The sequence below is a fragment of the Beta vulgaris genome, chromosome 1 (assembly GCF_026745355.1).
Source record: "Beta vulgaris subsp. vulgaris cultivar EL10 chromosome 1, EL10.2, whole genome shotgun sequence".
Lineage (NCBI taxonomy): Eukaryota > Viridiplantae > Streptophyta > Magnoliopsida > Caryophyllales > Amaranthaceae > Beta > Beta vulgaris.
Window position 1 is genome coordinate 59,354,859 of NC_079202.1, and position 23,767 is coordinate 59,378,625.

Consider the following 23,767-nt stretch of genomic DNA (forward strand, 5'->3'; position numbering starts at 1 on the left):
GTTGAAGCCAGTACAATACATATACGACAACTAATTCTACAGTTAACAGCTACCACAATGCTATTTACGCTAAACAAATCCTAAATCTCTCAAAGTTGTTTATTTTTTTCCCTCGAATCCCCACATCAATTTTTCCCTTAGATGTCGTGAAATTCAAAGGGTAAAAGAAAGAATTTGAAAATTTAATGAGTCAAATAAATGACTTGCATGTGCTAGCCAATGTCTAAAATGGTGGAATACTGGAATCAACATCAAAATCTGACAAGTTTTTTTCCATCTCACAAAAAGTCCATCAAAGGGCCGGTAGAGTTTATAAAATACTTTGTCACAAAATTTCTCTCCTAATTATTACAACAAATACTACCATAACGCATACAAAAATAATAACATAATATAATATAATAATATTTAATAATAATGATATAAAAATAAATAATAATAATAATAATAATAAAAAGAATAATAATAATTAGTAAAATAAATTAGACAAACATAATAATAATATTTAACAAAATGGTTATAAAAGAATGGAGCTAAGCTGAACTGAACTGAGCTGAACCGAGCTGAATCGAGTTGAATTGAATGGAAATGAGCTGAACTGAACTCAAAATAAGCTGGGAAAAACATGCCCTTATTTGTGCTTTTGACCTAAACCATGTTCATAATAATAATAATAATAATAATAATAATAATAATAATAATAATAATAATAATAATAATAATAATAATAATAATAAAAAATAAATAAATAAATAAAATAATATATGAAAATAATAATAATACTTAAGATATAAAAATATATTATAATAATAATAATAATAAGAGTAATTAGTAAAATAAATTAGACCAATATAATAATAATATTTAACAAAATGGTTATAAAAGAATAGAGCTAAATTGAACTGAGCTGAGCTGAATTGAACTTAAACTTGAACTAAATTAAAAATAAGTAGTTATTATAAACTCGTCCATTCAAATTTTTTCTTTATAAATCTTTTGGAGTCTTACATTTTCGGGTATTTTGGATCAAAAGAAAAATCTTAAACAAGGTACAGGCGCAAATTCAATTTCTTTAGAACTTTAGAACCACTTCACTCAAAAAAAAAAAAAAATTAAAAATAAATAAAACCTCCAGAACGGCAGAACCTCTCATACGCAAATTCGTCGCTCATACGCTAATTCCAAAGCTCGAATTGCAGGTTGTTGTTTTGTTCCTTAGATGAATCTACTTGTTTTGTTGCGGATTTTGGTGTGGAAATGCGATTTTTAAGATCTATTTGATGTTATTATTCATGCGATTGGTTTTATGCGGTTGTTATTGTTTGTTCTATGAATTCAACTTGTTTTTTCTTTATCTCATATATGTTATTTCATGTTTTTAGGGTGGATAATTTACATTGCTATAAACTTATGATTCGAATGAATTTCTGGTATAACTTGTTAATTCATTCTATCAGATCAATTTTTCAAAGTGTTTGTGGCTGGAAATTAGGGATGAATGACCTATCATCCCCGGGCCCGGGGCGGCCGCAGCCGCCCCTCCTGCCCTGGCTCAGGGACGGGCTTGCTGCCGACGTAGTTTTGCAATCTTGTGGTGTAGGGTTTAAAATGTATAATTAATTGCAAACTGTTGTTGCTTGAGCTATCATTGTTATAATTAACTATTGAAACTAAATCCGTCGAATTGATTGGTTCGTGATTGGTTTTGACTTTTTGAGGATAGATAGATGTTGTTAGAAACAGAATGCCAGTTATCACATATGTAAAATGTAAAAGAATGTTTCATTTGCTTCGTTTAAGAACTGTAGGTCGGAGATTATTCTGAACATATATCTGAATTTATAGTGTGAGTAGGACAGTGTGATTATCCTGAACTTAACTACCCATATAATTTTCTTTTTAATCACTGTCTGCGTTAAGAAACATTGGTGTTAAGGATGATCTTCCTCACAAGTCTTTTGTTTTAGGTTGTTTAGAAATGAAAAGGCTGCCTATTCTGAAGAACCTTGATTTATACTGATATCTCGAAAAGAATGTCAGATTTCGAGTGCTGACTCTATCTTGAGCTGGTAATTGACTAATACTATATGAGGGCAAGTGGCAGATATTATGTATTCAGGTTAGGCTTTAGAATGGATGTTATCTGATATTAATTTAAATGCTAATTTGGAGAGTCACCTTTTTTTCTAGGATCGTATGAATGGAAACAATGACATATTTCTTTTATTGATTTTGAGTTAGTTACGCATTAGTGAGAATTTTGGCTGTATATGATTTTTGAACTTTGTTATATGGGTGGTGTATAACTTCTGTAAAAGGACACAAAGTCCTTTCTTGGATTGTTGGATACTCCCTCTGTTTCTTATCATATAGTAGCATTTTAGCTTAATGAAATTTGTTTCACAATATAAAGCATTCTACTATATAACTGTAATCTTAAATGTCATTTTATACTTTCAAAGTAAGATTATAGGTGCATTTGTATTATCATTATAGTCAATTCTCATTACATATGTAAATACGATAAATGTTTACTGAATTATTAATATGCGTGAAAGTAATTTACATGCCTTATATTTAGAAACAGCGGGAATATATATCTATTGATTATGAACCATATTGCTGCCTCGTGACATGCTGCTTATGTGATGCACTTAATTTTTGATAATCTACTGCAATCGACTAAATCTTGTTCCTAGGATGGATAAAAGGGTGTTATTATCCTGTGTTGATTTTCAACTTCTTTTTTTCCTATTTATACCCGCTGAGCATATTTTATTTGGAGCACGTAGATGGGACTACCTAAGTACAAAAATCAATAGTACTCCCTCCGTTTCCTAAAGATCTTCCCTCTTTTACTTTATTCCTTATTTGGAATTTTTTTCCCTTTTTACCCTCTCATGTCCCTATCATATGGTCCATCATTACATTATTAATTCAATTTTTACTCCCTTTCTCTCTCCTACTTTAACCCCTTTTTATTTGTTTATTTATCTTAACCTCTTTCTCTCTCCTACTTTACCCACCCCACACAATTTGATTCTCATTGGTATTTGTAGTAGCAGTAACAAGGAAGATCTTTAGGAAACGGAGGTAGTATTACATAAGAAAAATCAAAGCTATCACTGTTCTCAGTAGATGAATTCTATGACTTCTAAACATCAGGTCGACATGCTGACTACTGAATAGTGGTATTGTTCTCAGTTTTATGTTTCTCCATCTTTCGGTGAAGTACTGACATCTGAGTATGAAATCATCTAATTTTTTTTTAAACAATCCCGAGAGACCTTCTTATGTATTCAGAGAGGTCAACATACTGTGTAGGGGGGATCTTTTGGATGTTAGATCGTTCTGTGTTCTGTTAAACCTTCTGTCTCTATTTTGAAGTTCAGTGTGTTGTGGTTTAGTATACTTCTTCATTTACCTTCAATTGCAACACCTCCTTTGAGGATGTTTTAATTTAATTGCAACATTACTTTATTTGGCATTGAGTTGTCTTTGTCTCTCTTCATCACGTGGTCCCTCTTTTTAATTCTCTCTACCTCTCTCCTCTCCTTAATCCTCGTGTCTCCCCCTCCCCCCATGGTGCAATCAAAGTAAATGGAGGAAGTAGTTTATAAATCACACATATTGAAAGTTTCACTTTTAGGACCTAATTTGCTCTAAGTCTCTCCATTATTCTCTCTTCAAGCTACTCTAAAAAACTATATCAAAAAAACACCCAACAATTATAAAGCTCTTTAATGAGCTGTCCATCGTATATTTCACTATATAATGTTCCCTGTGTCAATTAATGAAACTCATTCCTTTGTGCCGTGTATCACCAATTGATTGGTTGGGGCAATGGAGAGTCGTTTCCCATTTCTCCCAAATGGTATCTCTTCCAAGAGACACTTTTCAAAGTGTCTCCATGGAGATACACTCAAGACGCACCTAAGAGTCCTATTGTTGGGTTAGAAGTAGCTCTCTATTTTCTCTCTCCTTTGGAGAGCTAGTTGGAGATCCCTTCCAAGAGCCCTATTGTACAGGCTCTTGTTGGCTAGTTTGCTTGCACAGACAACCTTGCAAATCTGACCTCACTAACAACCTTGACTTGAACCCTACTTAATTTTCGCTTTTTTTTTACTCGAGTTATTAACCAGAAATATCTTATGAAATTTTAGTAGAAGGTGATTGGATCGAAACGTAAATTAAAGTAATCACTCCTCCAACTATTTTGACAACAGCCGGCTTGTTTTATGCTGTTTGCTATGTGTCTTACCACTATGCTCCCTTCTCAATGTAAGTTATGTTTGTTAATTCTGACTTGGAACTGCGCATTTTTGCAGCAGTGGCATACACACCCCAGCTGAGCCATCTGCTTGTTGCTCTGTGGTTGGGAACACTGGCCTTTTCTGCTGGTATTGTCTAGCAAAAGAAATAACAAATTGTTTATCCCATGCTTTTGTGAAGTTGGAAGTGACAAAGAGGTCAGGGTGTGGATCTTTATCTTAAGTCTGAGAAGAAGCTTTAGATGTCCGAACTGGATGTGGTGGAATCTGAACCAAGGTATGGTCAGTTCTCATTTTTTCACCAATGAGAAGATTTATAAACCATTGTGAACAACTCATCTTTGCCAAAACATGAACAAGTGTTGGCCATTATTGCTGGCCCATGCTGGATATTTTCCTCAAGGTGTTTTCATAATATTTGGAGTAATGTGCCAGGGCTTTAGGGTTGCTCTATATGGTAGAGAGGAGAATTTTGTTAATTTTTATGCAGTTATATGTTTGTCATCTTAACTAAACTAATATTTGGTGGTTGTAGCCATATACATTTCTAGCTCAACTGTTTCTTGTAAAAAGTCATGTTTTTCTTGGGACCAAAAAATGGTAAACTCAAGATCTAGATAGATGAAGAATAACAATTCAGGGTAGTATTTAGGATCCTATCCTGTTTTTTCATTTGCTAGGCCTATAGCGAAAAAACCTACCTTTTTACGATTACGAGGTTTATTTGAATATGTTTTTCTTGAGACTAAAAAATGTAAACCTAAGATTTAGATAACTATTTATTACTAGATAAAGAATAACAATTCAGGGTAGTATTAGTTGCAAGTCATGTTCCCTCACTTTTCTGATGGATGAGGGTTTCTAAAACAATATCGAAAGGTGTTATGGTAGTAAAAGTTCCAATTAGAATGTCTTTAGCTAGATTGCTTTCCCCTCTCAGTAATAGAAATGTTTGTCATTTTTGCAAGTCTGTTTCACTGACTTTTTGTCTTTCAACATGATGGATTTCGTGGGGATCTTTGATAGTTCACCTGCTCCAGTATATGGTCAGATGATGAAGTCATACATTTGGCTCCATACAGTTGATGGTTCTATACAACAAGTTGAACAAGAGGTTGCTATGTTTTGCCCAGTCATATGTCATGAAATACATGCAGGAAAGGGATCAGCTAAGAGTCATGCTATCTGTCTTCCACAAAGAGTCAATCCTGCCATGCTAAGTTTAATTCTTGATTATTGCCGCTTCCATCAAGTTCCAGGACATTCTAATAAGGTTTGGACCTTATTCTTTAATGGCTGTGGCTTTTATCCCATTCCAATATATTTGAAGTTTAAGCAGTTTCTGACGTTTTATGTTGGATAAACGGGGAATAATAATTTATGATAGGTCCTTTAGAGCCAAAGAGTGAATTTCTTACAAAGAAATCACCTGTTCTAGGTGTTTTACTTTCACAGATGCTAAGCAAATATAGAACCTGACATATGGTTTTATTTCCATAGGAACGGAAATCCTTTGATGAGAAGTTCATCCGAATGGATACAAAAAGGCTCTGTGAGTTGGCATCTGCTGCTGATAGCCTGCAGTTGAAGCCCTTGGTTGAACTAACAAGCCGTGCTCTGGCACGAATGATTGAAGGCAAAACTCCGGAGGAGATACGTGAGATATTCTGTTTGCCTGATGATCTTACAGAGGTTTCTGATGCTTTGCAATGTTGTGTGTGCTTGACATGGCCTCTTTATTTTGTCTATTATGTTAATGCAGATTTGATTGTTTTAGGAGGAGAAGTTGGAGCCTTTGCGAAACATGACTGATGATCCTCGAATCAGACTTTTGAACCGGCTGTATGCGAAAAGGAGGAAAGAGCTTAGAGAGAAAGAGAAAGTGAAGGTAACATACTTTCCTGTGCTTGCTGTCACTAAATTATAATTCTGTAATTCTGGTGAACTGTTTTCATTATGGTGATGGCAATGTGGCTTCCTTTTCCCAGTGTGCTGAAGCTGAAGAAATGCATGTAGATAATCGCTCGGTTGATGATTTATTGTCATTTATAAATGGAGGTGATGAAGGTAAATTGAATTTTTTTTTTCTCCCGACTTTTCTTTGCAGTTTAGTGGTAAAGCTAAAAGAGCCTTTTTGCACTTATATTTGGTGGTTTAGGAGGTTGTATTCTTAGTTTAGATTTTAGAACCCCTCCCTTCCAAAGTTAAAAAATAAACTTGCACCAGAAGTGTGGTATGGAGCCTCCTTATGTTTGGCCTAATTGGCATGTTTGTTCAATGATTTGTTTGTGATGAAGGCTTGTTAACGAGCCGAACCGAGACTTAACTTGGCTCGGTTCGGCTCGAGAATCCGAAGGATCGAGCTCGAAAATCGGGGCTCGGCTCGAACTCGAGCTCGGTAAAAAAAATTCGGCTCGGTTCAAAAAAGCTCACAAACTATTCGGCTTGGGAACGTTTTTGGCTTATTTCAACAAACCTGCTTTGCCTTTGTGTAATTGCAATCTGATCCTAAATTAGTTTGTATAAGATTGGAGAAGAGTGGCTACATATATCTCATAATAACAAATTGCATACACCTAGTGCATATTAATAATTCCATACATAATAGATGACAGAATGGGAGGACTACCTCCAACTTTCTCTATGACAGCAAGATTCAACTTGACTTTATGGAGAAGTATTATTGTGTGTTTGTATCTACATTGTTTCATGAGTATCGACTCATGTCCAACATGTTGGCTTGAGGAGTAATATGGGTAGTACAATATAATTAGGTTGGCTTGAGGAGTAAGCAAGTAAATATGGGTAGTACAATATAATTAGGTTGGCTTATGGAGTAAGCAAGTAAATATGGGTAGTACAATATTATTAGGTTGGCTTGAGGAGTAAGCAAGTAAATATGGGTAGTACAAGAGGGGATTAGTGTTAGCAGAGGATATCAAGAAAATATTGGAGAAAGTTTATTTTAGAGGTTAGTTTAGGAGTGTGACCAAGTCGCTCGAAAACTTGGCAATTTACCTTTTATTTTCTGTAATTTGCATTGTCATCAATCAAATATCATCATCTACTTCTTTACTTCACTGCACAATTTCTCGGTTCATTACAAATGGTATCAGAGCCAAACATCGGAGTGGTGGCCTGGAACCAGCCAGTCGTGACCAACGTGACCGTGACTAACGAGGATGTTGGTCCTTATGGGGGGATGAATGTTATGGACTGATCCCAGGGAAAGGATTTCACATCGACCGTATGAGAGGTTGGTGTGCTGTTTATATAGGACAATGGGCTCTCCTCCTCTTGAGCTAGCTTTTGGGAAGTGCATTCCTGTTGTTTTATAACAAATGGTATCAGAGCAGACGATTCAGGAGATTAATCGCTGATTTTTTTATCGGCTTTCGATTTCTGAAAAAAAAAAACTACAATGGAGCTTGCGGGCAGAAACGCAGCACAACAAATGCAAACATGGATTTGAGAAGAGTTCCCCTACATCACACACAAAAGAGATTTGGAGATTTCAAATTGTGAAGAAGAAAGGAGAATTCGGCAAGAACTTCAAATTCATGAGTTAAATGGAGGAAATTCGAAAGATGGGATCCTTCAAGGAAGATTTCTTCGAATTTTTTCAGTTAAATGAGGAAGCGAAGTTGAAGGTTGCCATCATCGGGCTTGACGATGATGCGCGGCGACTGCCCTTCTATGACTGGCAAGAACTGAAGGGGCAGGTGATGCGACACTTTTGTTCGTCATCAACGCCTTCGTGGCAAGTACAATCAGATTCGATGCATTGGAATGACAAGGAAAAGCGCCTGAGCTCATCCTTGGGTTATGGTTATGGTGGAGAGGCTGAATTTACAGGTGATTGTACTAGTGATAGCCATAGTGTGGTGTTGGCAGAAGAACTCCAAGAAGATCCAGGGATCGAAGAGGAGGATGAAAAATGTGAGAATTCAGATCTTAAGAAAGTTGGTGGAGATTATCCAACCTTCGCGGGCGAAATAACGGTGGCGCATCAGATTGGGGGACCAAGAGAAGGCACCACATGCGGTGGTCCAGAAGTCGCAGGTGGCTACACCGAGGAAGGTAGACGAGGCTTCATGGGCAAGGAATTTGGTGACAACGTCTTTATTGGTGGGGGAATTAACCCACACCAAAGGATAAACCTTCAACACGATGCGGTCAAAAGAAGGCGGGTGATGTAGAAAGGGCGGTGGGCTGGAGGTCCGGGATTCGCCGGCAGAGTTGCAGGTGGTCATTCCGATGTTTCAACTGGCCATGAGGAAGAGAGCCCATTGTCCTATATAAACCACACACCAACCTCCCATACAGTCGATGTGAGATCGTTTCCGTAGGATCAATACATAACATTCGTCCCCCATAAGGACCAACGTCATCGTTGGTCACAGCTGGCTGGTTCCAGGCCATCACTCCGAGGTTCTCTGATACCATTTGTAATGAACTGAGAAATTGTGCAATGAAGTAAAGAAGTAGATGATGATATTTGATTGATGGAAATGCAAACTACAGAAAATAAAAGATAAATTGCCAAAGTTTTTGAGTGATTTGGTCACACTCCCAAACTAACCTCTAAAATAAACTTTCTCCAATATTTTCTTGATATCCTCTCCTAACACTAATCCCCTTTATTTATAGAGCTATTTACTTGCTTACTCCTCAAGCCAACTTAATTATATTCTACTACCCATGTTACCCCTTCCCTAAACCAATCTATTACAGACTACCTCCAACTTTCTCAGATTCAACTTGACTTTATGGAGAAGTATTACTGTGTGTCTGTGTCTACATTGTTTCATGAATCATGAGTATCGACTCTTGTCCAACATGTTGGGTTTTGGCCCAAATTCTAGCCCGTCACTAAATATCTCGATTGGTATGACTATAATTATCTCTCAAGGTTATCTTTGATTTGGTAAATTATGGAGCTATCTAGAACTCCATATGGTAAGATACTAGATAGTTCAAGCTCCTTGCACAGGTTGACAACTTTTGATTATACACACTAGACCATTCTAGAGCATGTGAAACAAAGATAGTTCTTACCACTTTCCAATGCATTTGTTCAACCGACATCAAGCCCTATAAATTGGGAAGATGGGCATCCATTTGCATCATCACAAAAAGATCAACCAACAAGCACACAACTACAAGAAGCTATACCTACAAGCCTTTCTCTACAACCCTCCTTGTACATAATTCACCTATTTTATTAATCTACTATTATTTTTTGTATTACTCCTTTGTGAGTTTAGAGTGAGAGTTGTATATATACTACTCACCCTTATAAGTTTTGGGTGATTCTTGTACTCTTCTATTTTCATATAGTGGATTTTGGATACTCGTCGTCCGTGGGTTTCTTGCCTCTACTATTTGAGGATTTTATTCATGTTAAATTATGTGTCCATCTTTTACTACTTGTCTTGCCATATATTACGATCTCTAATACTCTATTTATTTTTCTCAATCTCTTTAAGTTGCTTCCGCTACGCACTCACAACCCTAACACAACATAATGCAGTTGAATCAAAATCCAAATCTACAAACAAAAGTGTATTGACAATCCAAATCTAGAAGACTTTCACTAAAGCAATCCAGATCCTCGTAACTGTCATCAAATTCATTAGAAATGCACTCATTTTAAGGACTTCAATCAGATCCTACAGAACCTAAATTATTAGATCTACCATTCACAATGTCAGATCTAGCAGTTACAGTCAATCAATCAAAATGCAAAAACCTAAAAAATAATATCACACCAGATCTGTATACAAATACCAAACAACATATGTACATACAACAGAGATGCAAATTCTTCAGCAGGTAGCTGGTTAGCATCAGACAAAAGATGACCAAATCCAAAAAAGAAAAATAAAAAAAAAACGTAGTGGAACTTTTTTCAGAGTGTGCATCTCTGTTAAGAAGGAACATAGTTTTTCTGTGCCCTATATTCAGTATACCATATAGCATGAAAGCGAGGACAATCAAATCACGACATTGACCAAATCAACCTTAGAATACCACTCAGATAAATACGGATGAAAAATAAAAAAACAAAATTCAAAAAAGAAATACAGAGGGTGTCATCCTGCTCGCCGGGAAGGACTACATGCCGCTCGCCGCCAAGCTCTGGACCACGCCGTTAAGTGTGAAACCTGGGAGATTTAGGGTTGAAGGCAAGTCGAAAACCCTTGAATGGCTATGAAGTGACAAAAGAGTTAATTCTTTTCTTTTCTTATTCTTCCATCTAGTTTGTATTTTTGTCAGTGGGCTGAAAATGGTGTATCTAGTTCATATTTTTGGAGTGGGCTGGAAGTTGGGCCTTATGTTTTTTTGAAGTGAAATTTCAAGTTCGATTAAAAATCAATGTATAAAGTTGTACTTCAAATTTTATCGAACATGTTTGCGAGCTTTCGAACCAAACTCCACTAGGCTCATGCTTGGCTCGTTAAAGTTTTGAGCGATCCCGAACTTGAGCCGAGCTTTTGAGCACCCCTAGGTGAGAGTACCTTGTTAGTTGTTATATAGGACTGGCAATAGGAAGTAATTTTGCACCTTTCACCATATTTTTTATCGGACAGCTATCTGGTGGCGAGTCCTGAGCATGTCTTGCATTTTGTTCTACGTTGGGTTGTACATTTGCGGTTGTCACCAGTAAAATAATGCTAAAAAGCGAATTGCAGGAACCCTAATTATTTAGTTTGGTGATGTTTAGTCCCATCTGTTTGTTCAAAAATTATGTTTCCACTACAAAATTTCTTCAGCTCAGCTTTTTGAGTGCGATCTACACTAAGGATTTTGTGACAAGAATTTTTAAGCATTGTAGCTCTGAGTTATTTGCTATGTGTTCATCTACTTGCTTCCAAATTTGAGAACCTTGCTGTGATACTCTCCAAATTTGCTGACTGAAACTTCACGATAAAGTCCCAAGGATGTCTTATGGAGATGAGCTTATGCTTCTTCTTGTGTTATTTTTAAGTAGGCAATCCTATTTTGTTATTAAATATACTTCGGCGGATTGCAGTTTTGGAGATCAATTTATTTCAATTTTCAATATATCCATGTAGAACAAAGTTGCTTTATCAATTATGTTTTCCTACAAACTAGAAAATAATGCAAGTCTATATGGAGTAACATCTTTCTTGTTCCCTCAGTCTAATTCTCGGTGTTTGTGCTGAGAACATCTTGTCCACTCCTATGCACTTTATGATGAAATTGTATATAATCTTTCTGCTCTCTTCATTTCTTATTTTGAAAATCTGTTTCAGTCACAAGTTTTTGTTGCTCAGATAATAAAGCTGCTAAAACATCTAAGAGCAAGAAAAAACACCGGAGGAGGAAGGACCAGCCAAAAAGTCCTCCATTAATAAATGGCATTGAACATCATAAGGTTTGTCTGGCTGTCTTTAACCTTCTCAATCTCCTTTGTTCTTTTTGCTCCTTTAATCACCTGATCATTTAGAAATGATATTGCATACAACTTTTCAGCAATTGTTTTTCATATACTGTAGGAGTCCAAGGGCAATTGCTCTCAAGTCTCTACGCTTGGGCCTAGCCCCAGTTTGAGAAGAGAGTTATCAAGTTTGGACAATTGCTTTATTGGAGAAGAGAACTTGGACGACGGGGATGATGATATTGATCCGGTGATGAAGGAACAAATTGATAGGTTTGTTTTTGAACCTCATGTTTTACTGAAGTACGAATATAAAGAACAAAGAGAGCTGCTATCTTATTACTTGTGAGTTTACATTATAAAAATAGTTCTTGTTTTCTGCTTTATCGTGTTCTTTTTTCGTGATTGTGGTAGGCTATGTTACCATGGCTACCCCCCCCCCCCAAAACCATTCTTATGCTCTTGGATGTGTAGAATGAGTGCTTAACCAGCTCATATATTATTCACGTATTGACCACCATTTCTGTGTAATTTACTAAAACAATAAAAAGTGGACGCTGTTTTTTTTTGTTGCATGAAGAAGGTTTCTTTCTGCTGATTAATATTGGATGTATCTACTTGTTCATTCAGGGAGGTAGAGGATTTTACTCGGAGGCTCAATCTAAACTGGTCCGAGAGAATGCATGAGCTTCTACACGGATCTAGAAAAGAAGTCAGTAACTTTATTCATTAATAACAACCAATTCCACTGGAAAATAAGTAAGTTGAACATCAATTTTGCTGCCCTGAAATTCATGTCTTGTTGCATTGATATAAGACCCTTCTGGTCAAGAATAATGTAGTGACAATGGAAATTCACGTAATTTTGTAGAGTTTTGCCATTGCTCAATGTAAATTCGTTACCACCAAATACCACCTCTAAATTGGTGATTGGCTAATGGATAATTATTGAAATATATGAAGAAAGAAAAGCTATTTGGGGATGGACAAGGATTACCTCGGACATCAACATAAGATCTCCATAGAACTAACTATAAATCCATGCTACCATTTATTTTCCGACAGAAAATTCAATAATATAGATGTATGAGATTTTTTAACAGCTTTTTATTTAATGTATATTGTACAGGGAGAGAACGAGGACGGTAAACTCCATGGAAGTGGATTTCGATGGCTTAAATTTATGATGGATGGTAGGATAAAAATGTCCTGTGTACATTAAGCTGATGATTCTTGCTGCAGAAATGAGGCGGGTAATAAGGTTGGTTACCAATGATTCTTGCTGCATGAACAGGAGCAATAAGTTGGCAACAGGGCAACATCAAGGAGTTTGTGTCCCTTTTTTCTCTCCTTTTCCTATGAAATTTTTCTCCCTGTTTTTTCCCATTCTTTTATAGTTGAGTAGGTTGCAAATTTTGTCGATGAAATTTTGTTGTAAAATTTAGCGGAAGTTACGATAAAAGAAGAGGATTTTTCGAGTTTTTTTTCGTGTATTGAACCCTTGTAAAGTTGTGATTAGATCGTGTAAAAGTACATCTGATGTTGTGAGATCATAAGTTGGGGGATCAGAAATCAGATCATCATTTCCTTTGTGATCATGATATTGTTAATGTTTAATGAATGTATATGCTGACTTTGTAAGTTCCTTTCCAATGTTTATGAAATTTCAACAATGACAAGAAACAATAATGAAAAAGGGTTTTTTTTTTAATTATACACATAGTGCAAAGGTTAAGCCTTATCAATTTATTTATTGAATAGATAACTTAATCTTTGCAATAGGTGCATAGGTTATTTCTCTACAGTGGTACAACCTACTTTTAGTCCATTTAAGATTACTCCTAAATCTATCCTAACAAAGATGACATATTTCTAATTTTTTTTCGATTTGAGCTAAAGTTGAGAAATTACCAAATATAGATTACAACTTTACAAGCTACGAAATCACTATAATCGTAGATATAGATATGTGTGTAAATCTAAAATAGCTGGAGATTGTTACATCCATCCACTGGGTAAACTACCCATTAAAAACAGACAATTAAAAAATAAATAATTCTACTGAATTGAACTCCACTTATTATCAATGTCTATCTCTAGTAGATAGATTACCTAGTGAGTGGATAAAATTTTTCCCTAAATAACCAAGTTTGATCCACCTAGCCCAGCTGTTGTTACATGTGTTCATTTTTTTTTATTTGATGATATTTTTTCTCGTCAAAAATCATAAAATTTTCATTACATTTATTGTCTGTTTATGTGCTTTTGACTTTTGATTTGTACGGAGAAAAGAGGGTTAAAATGCAATGTCAGGTTGTACAATATTGCAACCAAAAGTAGGTAAATGGAGCGTAGAACCAAAGGTCAGATCAACTGTCTTTTTACGTTCTCTTCAATATGGTAGGCTTTCTCATCATGGATTCACTAACTGTGTAAGTAATCCACAAGGGTTGTTTTATTCAACAATGAAAATAGGACTAGCACTAACTAACTGGGAAATTAGCTCGAAAATTGATACAAAATTTTCCACAAAACTCTAATCTTCCATTGCTCTGGGCACTGGTATGGCTGACACTATGAACGATGAAAACGGCATTCTCCATAACCAACTTCTAAGCTGCCTGAGCCACTGGTTCCGACTCATTTGACTCAGACCTGTATTAACGACCAAACTCTCAAGGTCAAGGTTTTATTAAAGCAGATAAAAATGATTCTCAAGTTAAGCAGCACAGTTGTTACCACACATGCACATAAGAAGAAAACCAACAGAAAGATCATTGCTAGGCTATTTCCTCTTTTTGTCTTCTCACCAACTATAAGCATACAATAAATCACAAACTAGACCCTACCATCCGAAGTTGTATGCATTTAGAACCAATGAATTTGCTAGACTTGTAAGCACTTTTTTCCATAATTATTCCATTTTCTCAACAGAAATTACATATTTCAGATGTTACAGGCTGTGATTTGCAGATAAGATTGACCAAAACAATACAATCAAAAGTGATATCCTGATAAGCAGGTCATTAACGTATTAAACTGAAGTCTGAGCATACAACAATGTCAAAGCAATCAGACTCCAGTTAAGTTAGATAAGTTTCTTATTCGATATTCACCAATTTTAAAATCAGAGAGCAGTATGGTCAAAGCTCACTAAGTTCGTTGAGGCAAACTTTTGAACTTCAAAGCAACAGGTAAGCACTAAGCAGCAAAGAATGATTTGGAGGAGGGACAAATTTTCAGTGAGCAGCAATAAACACTGCAGAGGAAAAGAGATACATTGACAGACGCAGTTAAGGAGGGCGGAAGAATTTATTTTGAAGAAAAACCAGATAGCTAAATCTCTTGCCCGCTACGCTGCTTGACACTAGAAGTTGATCATCAATCAGTATTCAGGGCAGTGGTTAAGACACAGATGGGGAAGGATTAGAGACAATAAGCCTTAGGATATCTGAAATCCATTAATGTTCAGGTATTTCAGAATATTATGGATTTGGTCCATATATGAATGTCATGCCTCATCAATCATGGAAGGCTTGGCGCAAAGTCAGAATATTACTTATTAGTTTTTTATCTCAAAAAATCCTACTTTCGATTATAAGAGGAACCACCCGGTGTTCCTAAATTAGTCTACAATATCATTCATCTATCATCTAACTGCAAAACAGCATTTAATATTCATCTAATTTAATCATGTATACAATGATATTTATGTCAGATCACCTTATCAAAATACTTTTGCCTTTGCTTGTCTTCTATTTAATCGATGAGGAACTATCTTAAGAGACTGAGGGAGTACTACCAAATTCAATTTATGAACAGATCATGTAGTTTACACAAAAAGTGAAGTTAAAAGAGCAATCTGATTCATCTGAAAGACTAAATCAATCTAAGTAATAAGCTGCATTTGATTTCTTTTTTATCAAAACCTTTTGGCCTCTTACAGGAAATGCAATATAGGACCAATGAAAATGAAATATCAGCATATCTGGGATAAAAATGGAGCATCTCAGTGTCAAAATCAACAAGAAAATTATCAAATTCAAGATAAGAAAGGGATAGTTAGATTGGTTATTGCCAACAAAACAGCAACAATGAGAATGACCTAGTGGAGACTTGAAATCTAGAAAAGGGAAGTCCAAATGAAGAAAAAAAATATGAGATAATAGAATTTGGCAATTTGCATACAATCTTTGAAGCTTATCCTCTACCAGCTCATGCAGGGGTCTTATTTTGTGAGGGTTGTAGGCAACACTTACAACCCTCAGAACACCTCAGTTTGAGAATAAAAAATGGCACAATGTAATCTGGAAACATTCCCCATAATTAGGGAAGGGGGTTATACTCCACGAACCGTGAGAGTCATGCATTGTAGAGTGACCTTGAAGGTGATGACTGTCTTTATGATTTGCAAATTGCAATCAGCCAATCATGCCTTGCGGTGTGTCTCAGGCATTTTGGCAATCCTCAAACTTTTAAGGGCTTTTCCATTTAGGAGGCCCTTCTGGTGAGAGCATGGGAGAACCCAAACATTGTTTGTTATCATGTGGCACGTTTTCTTTCCTTTCCAAGTTCCACCCAACGATCATCTAATTTTGTGGCATGTTTATATGTTAGTCTGTAATTTTATTTACTTGACTAAAATTTGAAACACCCAGAAGAGAATTTCGAGAAGTATAAGTGGAAACGGCATACTCAATTTGAGGAACATAATATAATCTATACAGGTACGAGGAATCTAAGAATACCATTTTCACATTCTAATTCTATACATATTTAAATAATTGATACTCGAAGTTTAAATAGTGAAAGAGAAAAATCTTTCAAGGACAAGGAGGGGGGGTATGAAAGAAGGGAAATTATTAGAAAGTCAACCACAAAGACAGATGCCATTTCAATCATTTCAGCAAAAAAATTGCTTTACCCCCCTCCCTTCCCCTTCAAAGAGAAGAAAAACTGGAACAACCCTGGTCATACTCATCCAATTTAATTTACAACTAGACAATATCCTACTTCAGAAAACTTACTCTCGTCCAGGCACAATTTCTTGATAAACAAGAGAGAGTAAAAATATATCAGAGGAACAGACAATACTCGGAGTAAGATGCTCCTGATTTCTTACCTCTCGATTCCTTCTCCGACTTCCACCCTGAAAAAGCTCCCAATCTTTACAGTAGAGCCAACTTCCTTGCTCAAATTATCCAACACTTTCTGCAGCAGTATAAGAAAACAGTAAGCATCATATCCCTTCAACTTCTATTTCATGCACATGAAAAGAAAATTGTTCCTGGTCTACTCTCAGAGGAACTCCAATTGGCAGGGAAAAGAAAGGAAAACCAAATCCAAGTTTATCCACTTGTTAACTCACCGTCACATTAACTGTATCATCAACAACAAACTTTTGCTCCATCAGAACCACTTCCTCCATGTATTTCCTTAAACGTCCTTCTACCATCTTCTCTATGGCCATCTTTGGTTTTCCGGATGCTTCTGCCTGTATTCACAAAAAAAAAGTAAGCTCACAAATGAACAATGAACTTATGAGCTATTACTTTGCAACCCTATTGTATGACCAATATAATTCACCCCCCCCCCCCTTTGTAGAGGCAGAAACAACAAGCCAGGAGTTGTATCAAAATTGTGTGTTTATGACATCAGAATTTAAAGTCTGGCAATTATGGTTCATTGAGAAATGAAGCATTCGCAGTGCGATAAAGTGTTATATTAAATTATTGCAAGACAATCAATTCATAATGAGAACAGGTAGCGCATCAACCACAAGCAGGAAGGCTATGGAATCAACTTCACATGGTCACATAATAGAGAAGATGAGCAAGAGATTTACGGAAGAATTGACTAGGCTTTTTGCAACGACTAGTGGAAAATGCAACATCCAGAAGCATCAGTTTGAAATTTAATTCTTCCTCTCAGATCAAAGTCCAATCATTCTAGAATTCACGCCACAAAAGCACGAAAAAATGAAATCTATATAAGCTCGAAGCCTACACACAGGGAGGAAATTTAAATCAAATTAAAGAAAAATGGTCCAGACCAAGGAAAGCTTCAAGACTCTTTGTCATGGAAAAAAAATTCAAAAAGAACATATTTCATAGGATAAGCAAATGGTGCCTTGATCAAAAGGAAAGCTTGGGAATAAAATGGAACAACTTCACCGGAAAAGTCTTATTTATCTCAAGAAAACATCCAATCCCAAGAAGAAGCCTCTAGAGATGTTTCAAAAAGAAGAGAACTGAAAGACAAGTTTGATGTTCAATGGTAATACCTGAAACAAAGATCAAAGCCTAAATGGGTAAAATTTGTGGATCAAAATCCCTAACCAAAAACGCCAGATTCGAAATCCGAGCAATAGAAACGGAGGAGGAGAATGGTTAACTGATCAAATAGATATAAAAGAATGCTTCAATGCTGGTATTCAAACTATGGTTACGGTGATTTGAAAATGCTGACATGATTAAATTGCATTTGGACCAAGCTGGGGACAGAAATGACAGTTTAGGAGAGACATTCTTGTCTCTCAAGCTTCTGGACATAAGAGAACAGGATAACCCTAGTCGCAAGTACATATCAGCATAGTCATATCTTTATAAATAGCCAATTGTGTACTAAGGGCAACCCACTACAATAATATTGTACCTGAGATCTGAGAATTTCCCGTTCATTTTCTAGGGCATCAGAAGAAACGAATTCCTTTGAGAGAAATAAGGGTTTGGCTGCTACCACATGCATAGCTAATTCTGATCCAACACGCTGAAGGGAAGTTGAGTCAACATTTGGGTCCTCCACTTCTAAAGATAAAATTCCAGCAATACGACCCAAGCCTGAATGAAGATGTAGCAAAAGGTCAAGTTTTTCTGAATCTTAGTCTTAAAATATTCTTCTATTATTGGCATGAAAACTCCTTTTCAATTTCTCAGCTACACAAAAATACATCTTTCGTGTTTGTAACAAGAAGTTCCAAAACGAAGCTTTTTGTCTGAATAATATACAGGTTTGTTTTTGGGTGAGTCAGAACATAATCACCTTACCTGGTTGAGGACTTGAATGGAGGTACGTAGAAATGACACCAGGTGAAGTTTTAGACATTGCAAAACCCCTCCTTAGTTTTACATTCTCTCCCATCATAGCTGCCAGTTCGGTGACTGCTTCTTGCACGCTCTTCTCTCCACTTAATTTTGGATGAGCTAGATTCAGCTTCAAGCTCTGCAGCATATGTATGTTTCACCGAAACAGTTTTAAACCAGAATGAATGTATATGTGTGTGACATATTAAAAGTTGAGAGTAAAGTCCTAACCTCCAAATACTCAGGTGTCATTGGTAGGGCTTCGCCCCCTTGCTGAGAAGAACCATTAGCAGCCAATGCCGACTTGGCTAAAGATATAGCCTAACAGAATGGTGATCAAGTTGAACATAGTTACAAGATGAATCTCATATAAGAAAACACATCAAGTGAGGAATAAAGACACAAGCACAACTTAAAGCAATTATTTCTATAAAGAAAATGAAAAACTGCTTGATTACTTCTAAGATAACCAATGCCCACTTCAGAGTTCAGAGTCAATTTTACAGTCAAATCTTCAGCTTCTCAATGTCTTCCAAGGAAGTTACTACTTAGTAAAATTACAGCTTAAGCTACAAGACTAAGATGAGCATGATTAAGGATGTGTTCTCTTCACCTTACAAAGTTAGTTTTTGGTCTAATAAGTACATATTAGTTCAGATAAGTCTTAACACCTTATAAAATAAGTTAGTTCCAATAAGTGCAGCCAAGTTCAAATAAGTTTACAATAAGTTCAAATAAAATCCGTTCATGAAAAATAAGGTAAAGAGAACGCACCCTAAGGTTTCTTCGATATCACAACATTATGAACAATAGCAAGCAATACCAAAAACAAAAAAGGATCTCACACTGACCATGTATTGAAATATGTCATTCCTCGCCACAAAATCAGTCTCACAATTCAGCTCAATAACAGCAGTATTTGTGTCATCCTGAGCTAAGGCAAGCACACCTTCCGTCGCCATTCGAGATGATTTCTTTGATGCAAGGTAAACCCCTTTCCTCCTCAACTCTTTCTGCGCCGCCTCTACAATAATATTATCACATTACAACTTCTAACACTAAAATTCATATTCTTACTAGTACCCAAAAAAAAAAACACAGCAACAAAATCAGCAGCAGATCAAAAGTGAATCATTTTCTTAGTTTTCCATCCAATATATTAAATGGGTAGGAAAGAAATTTCAAGAAAATATATAAAAAAAAAAGTTACCAATATCCCAATTGCACTCAACGAGAGCAGATTTAACATGTTTAATGGGAGCACATGTTCTTTCTCTGAGTTGCTTGATAAGATTCATCTGATCTGATGATGATGCAGCAGAATATCTCCTCAAACACATTCCAGAAAATTGAAGATCATCAATGATTGAATGAGAACAACTTCCTGTGATAGCCATGGTTGAAAATCTATGATTCAAAGAATGCATCTTTTTGCTGCAAAGAATCCCGATTGAACGCTTTGCACTCCCAGAAAGAGCCATTTGAAGTATAATTGTTGATTTTACAACTGGGTTATTTTGGTATGATTGATTGCACAACAAATGAATATCACAATTCACAGTGAGTAGGGTTTAAGGAAATCTACAAGGGCTTTCAATATTGAGTCTTTCACAACAGAGTAATTGCAACACGGTTAGTTACCTTGAGGTCTAGGGGCATCTTTGTCTTTTGATGGTAAGTTACTTCAATAGTTACCGACTATCCTAATCTTTTGAACTCGATTGAACTAAAACTATGAGAGAGATTTCTCTGAACTTAATTAAACTAAAATGATCTCAATTTTCACTAATTTAGTTTAAAAGAACATGTAATTCACTAGTTATTTCATATGCTCGCCAAATCTGAAAAAAATCTAAAAGTTATTTGTATTTCTCGAAAATCCTCCTACATCCCCATTCAAAGAGCTAAAACTTAATCCCTTTTTATATAAGGGAAAAGCTATATGAAGCCCTAAGGGTTGTATATAAAAAGTTAAAAATGAAAATAAGTTACATTAATTGATCATTTATTACATCGGTTGATGCAAAAAATTTCCATAAATTCACAACTTATTTACATTTTAAGTAGTGTATTTATGTCTTATATGCACCCTAAAGGGCTGCATATAACATAACCCTTTATATAACTGTGCCCAAATGACTTGCACGTTTGTGCCGAGAAAACGAAAAAGACAGAAGACTTGCACGTTTGTCAATTTTACAAGTTTGATCAATATGTGATATTGATAATTATAAAAAGTTGATAATGTGAAAAAAGATGTAAATATTGATATATAGATTTTGCACAATTCTGTGTTTTTCCATATGTATATATAATAATACAAGAGGGCTATAGTTAAAAGTGTGAGTGCTAGGAAATAGAATGTTATAGTTTGATTAATGCGGAACAAAAAATTAATGAAATAATAAAGGTGAGAAAACAATAAAGATGAACTTACAAATAACACAAGGGTTTACGTGGTTCAGTCAAATTTGACCTATGTCCACAGGTGGAAAATTAGAGCTTATTCACTATAATGGAGAAAATCAGAGAGAATAATACAAGGAGTCTTAAACTCTAAAGGTTAAACGTGTTTCATAAGTCGTGTCCATAATGAACACCAGGAAGCCTTTTTATAAACATAAGTGTTAGGAATCTATTATTTCGGATAAATATTGACTATTTAAGATAGATTTTAGGAATAGGTTTGTTATTCCTAATAGGACTCTAGATGCATGATGTATGAATATATGTGATTAATGAATGAGAAGGACAACGGGAATTAACCAAACTTAACATGATATCAAGAGCCTAAGATTGAAAAATTCCTCTCCACCCAAAAACCGAAAAATCGAAAAAACCGAACTTGAGAATCGATTTTTTCCGCCTCTCTTCCTTGATCGTACATCTCTTCACCGATTCGATTTCTTTGATCCTTCATCATTACTTCCCCTCTTCGCACCTACTCCCGTGGTGCTAGGCGCGTCATAATGACGGAATCTAACGAAACAAATCTCCTGATCCAGCCTACTTTATAGGCTCTAATGATAATCTAGGCAACTTAATCACTCCGATTCAGTTGAAAGATGACAATTTTGATGAATGGGCACGCGCGATTCGCATGTCTTTGAATGCAAAACGTAAATTGGGCTACTTGGAGGGAACTATTCCCAAGCCTTCTACCCCGGAAAAATTGGCCGACTGGAGCACAGTACATTCCATGCTTGTTTTGTGGCTCTTAAACACAATCTATCCGACTATTCACAATTACGTTTCGTTCTATGAAACAACTCATGAATTGTGGGTTCATCTGCAGGAACGTTATTGCGTTTCTAATAATGGCACTAGAATTTGTCAACTCAAATCTCAAATTAGTGATTGCAAGTAGCAAAAGATAGAACCTTTGGCCGATTATTTCGGCCGTTTGACTCGTTTATGGGTCGAGTTGTCATCCCAGAAGGTGGCGCCTACTTTCTCTAAGGGTGGCGGGCAGTGTGAAGTCGTTTGCTTTCTCGAACAACAATGTTCTGACGATCGCTTGCATCGTTTCTTGATTGGCCTTGAAAATTGTTATGGCCCCCTTCGATCCCATCTTCTCGCGCAAGCCCCTTTGCCCACGGTGGCTTGTGCCTATCAAATTATTACTTAAGAAGAGCGTTTGAGGGGAACCCGTGCTTCTTCTTTGCCTTCGTCGGGTGAATCCTTGGCCTTCAAGGTTGAAACTCGATCAAAACCACGTTTTGCTAATGACTCTGTGATTTGTCCTCATTGTCACCTTGAAGGCCATGATGTCATAGGTTGTTTCGAATTAATTGGGTATCCCAACTGGTGGAGGGACCCCCCTCGTGGCAGGCGTGGCGGTGCGGTGAATCGGGGCGGCAGGACTGGCCGCGGATGAGGCGACAGGGGTGCGCCACCAGCACGCACAAACAAAACCGTGGCTGGTGGTGGTGGCTCGCAAGAAAAACCGAGTGGAGGGGTGCTTTGACCTCCCAACCACGTGACCCTGCAAGCGCAGGACTGGCCGGCATGACAACTGAACATGGGATATATGGTATGCATAAACAAGAAAATAACCACTACTCCCGGCATCACAAAGAAAATGTTCCACGCGGCGTTCTCTCTAGGGAGTTTTAATTCATGTAATCCATGTACAATAAAAAATTTAGAAATTGTGTAGTGTAGAGTTTGATCCTGTGACATCGCGTACATATACCAAAGTTTGAACCACTAGACTAAGTTGTATTCAATGTTATTATCAAAAGTATTATATTAATAAATCAATTTTTTTCTTACCCGGGTCATAACCCGAACATAATAAATAGTTAATAGTTAAAAATGTGCACCTACAAATATAAAAGCCATATTACGAACATCAATAAGAGAATGAGGGAGTTGACGTATTGGGTTTGATATCAAGTAAGACTGTTACGGCCTGTTTGGTAGTCGTTAATAAATTGCGGTAATGGAAATGAATTTTAAGTGAAATTTATTAAGGACGCACCCTAAAATTTCTATGAGGAGACATTTTTTCTCTATTAGCGAGCAATCTTACCTCTAAATTGTGTTTTTGTCTCCAAAGGAAATAAATTTTCATTACCACTCATTACCACTTACAATGTGGTATTCGATGGGAATGAAAATTCAAAAAGGAAAATGGACATTGTAGGATAAATTAGCATTATCATGGAAATAAGCAATGATATTTTTCACAAGTTTACACACAAATTCACTCCCATTACCACCATTTATAACCAACTATCAAACGAACCGTAAAAGTATATTATTTGTTTTTGGGAGACTTAAGTGGGTTTAAAATCCATCTGCATTGGTGGACTGTATTTTTCACAAGGCTGCTGTTGCTTCGATAAGGCACGTAAAGTCCAAGAGTAATTGGTCCATTTATCCTTACTGGGCCTGTAAGTAATGAGAATTACTATTGATGAGCAGTAATGTAATTGTATATTGACATGTCTTTATCTCCTCTGACATTTTCTGGAAACATCCCCTCTAAATTCTAATCCAACTCT

At 36.2% G+C, this 23,767-nt stretch overlaps 2 protein-coding genes across 11 annotated transcripts; one reads left to right on the forward strand and one right to left on the reverse strand.

The window, feature by feature from the left end:
- Nucleotides 1–959: 959 nt before the first annotated feature.
- Nucleotides 960–13,317, forward strand: LOC104887331 (SKP1-like protein 21). 10 transcript variants are annotated; one of them, XM_048638301.2, is made up of 11 exons: nt 960–1,199; nt 1,968–2,119; nt 4,329–4,548; nt 5,298–5,544; nt 5,772–5,963; nt 6,049–6,159; nt 6,260–6,338; nt 11,552–11,673; nt 11,795–12,021; nt 12,307–12,435; nt 12,806–13,317. In XM_048638301.2, exons 3-10 carry the CDS (start codon nt 4,514–4,516, stop codon nt 12,407–12,409), a joined length of 1,116 nt encoding a protein of 371 aa, XP_048494258.1. In that variant the 5' UTR covers nt 960–1,199; nt 1,968–2,119; nt 4,329–4,513; the 3' UTR covers nt 12,410–12,435; nt 12,806–13,317. The 10 variants fall into 10 exon arrangements, with proteins under 10 accessions (XP_048494258.1, XP_048494261.1, XP_048494269.1 ...); XM_048638304.2 differs by having other exon boundaries at nt 4,332–4,548; XM_048638312.2 differs by having other exon boundaries at nt 1,968–2,069.
- Nucleotides 13,318–14,040: 723 nt separating this feature from the next.
- On the reverse strand, nt 14,041–20,378 carry LOC104887325 (elongation factor Ts, mitochondrial). The gene is made up of 8 exons (XM_010671942.3): nt 19,969–20,378; nt 19,610–19,782; nt 18,990–19,079; nt 18,723–18,897; nt 18,331–18,515; nt 17,045–17,170; nt 16,799–16,887; nt 14,041–14,331 (listed from the first exon to the last, which is right to left on the reverse strand). Exons 1-8 carry the CDS (start codon nt 20,237–20,239, stop codon nt 14,289–14,291), a joined length of 1,152 nt encoding a protein of 383 aa, XP_010670244.2. The 5' UTR covers nt 20,240–20,378; the 3' UTR covers nt 14,041–14,288.
- Between the last annotated feature and the right edge of the window lie 3,389 nt (nt 20,379–23,767).

Coding starts and splice junctions, on each gene's coding strand:
- LOC104887325 (XM_010671942.3), bottom strand. CDS start 20,239: ATGGCTCTTTCTGGGAGTGCAAAGCGTTCAATCGGGATTCTTTGCAGC. Junction 19,783..19,968: donor TGAGTGCAATTGGGATATTG/GTAACTTTTTTT, acceptor ATATTATTGTAG/AGGCGGCGCAGAAAGAGTTG. Junction 14,332..16,798: donor GTCGGAGAAGGAATCGAGAG/GTAAGAAATCAG, acceptor TCGTTAATACAG/GTCTGAGTCAAATGAGTCGG.
- LOC104887331 (XM_048638301.2), top strand. CDS start 4,514: ATGTCCGAACTGGATGTGGTGGAATCTGAACCAAG. Junction 5,545..5,771: donor TTCCAGGACATTCTAATAAG/GTTTGGACCTTA, acceptor TTATTTCCATAG/GAACGGAAATCCTTTGATGA. Junction 11,674..11,794: donor ATGGCATTGAACATCATAAG/GTTTGTCTGGCT, acceptor CATATACTGTAG/GAGTCCAAGGGCAATTGCTC.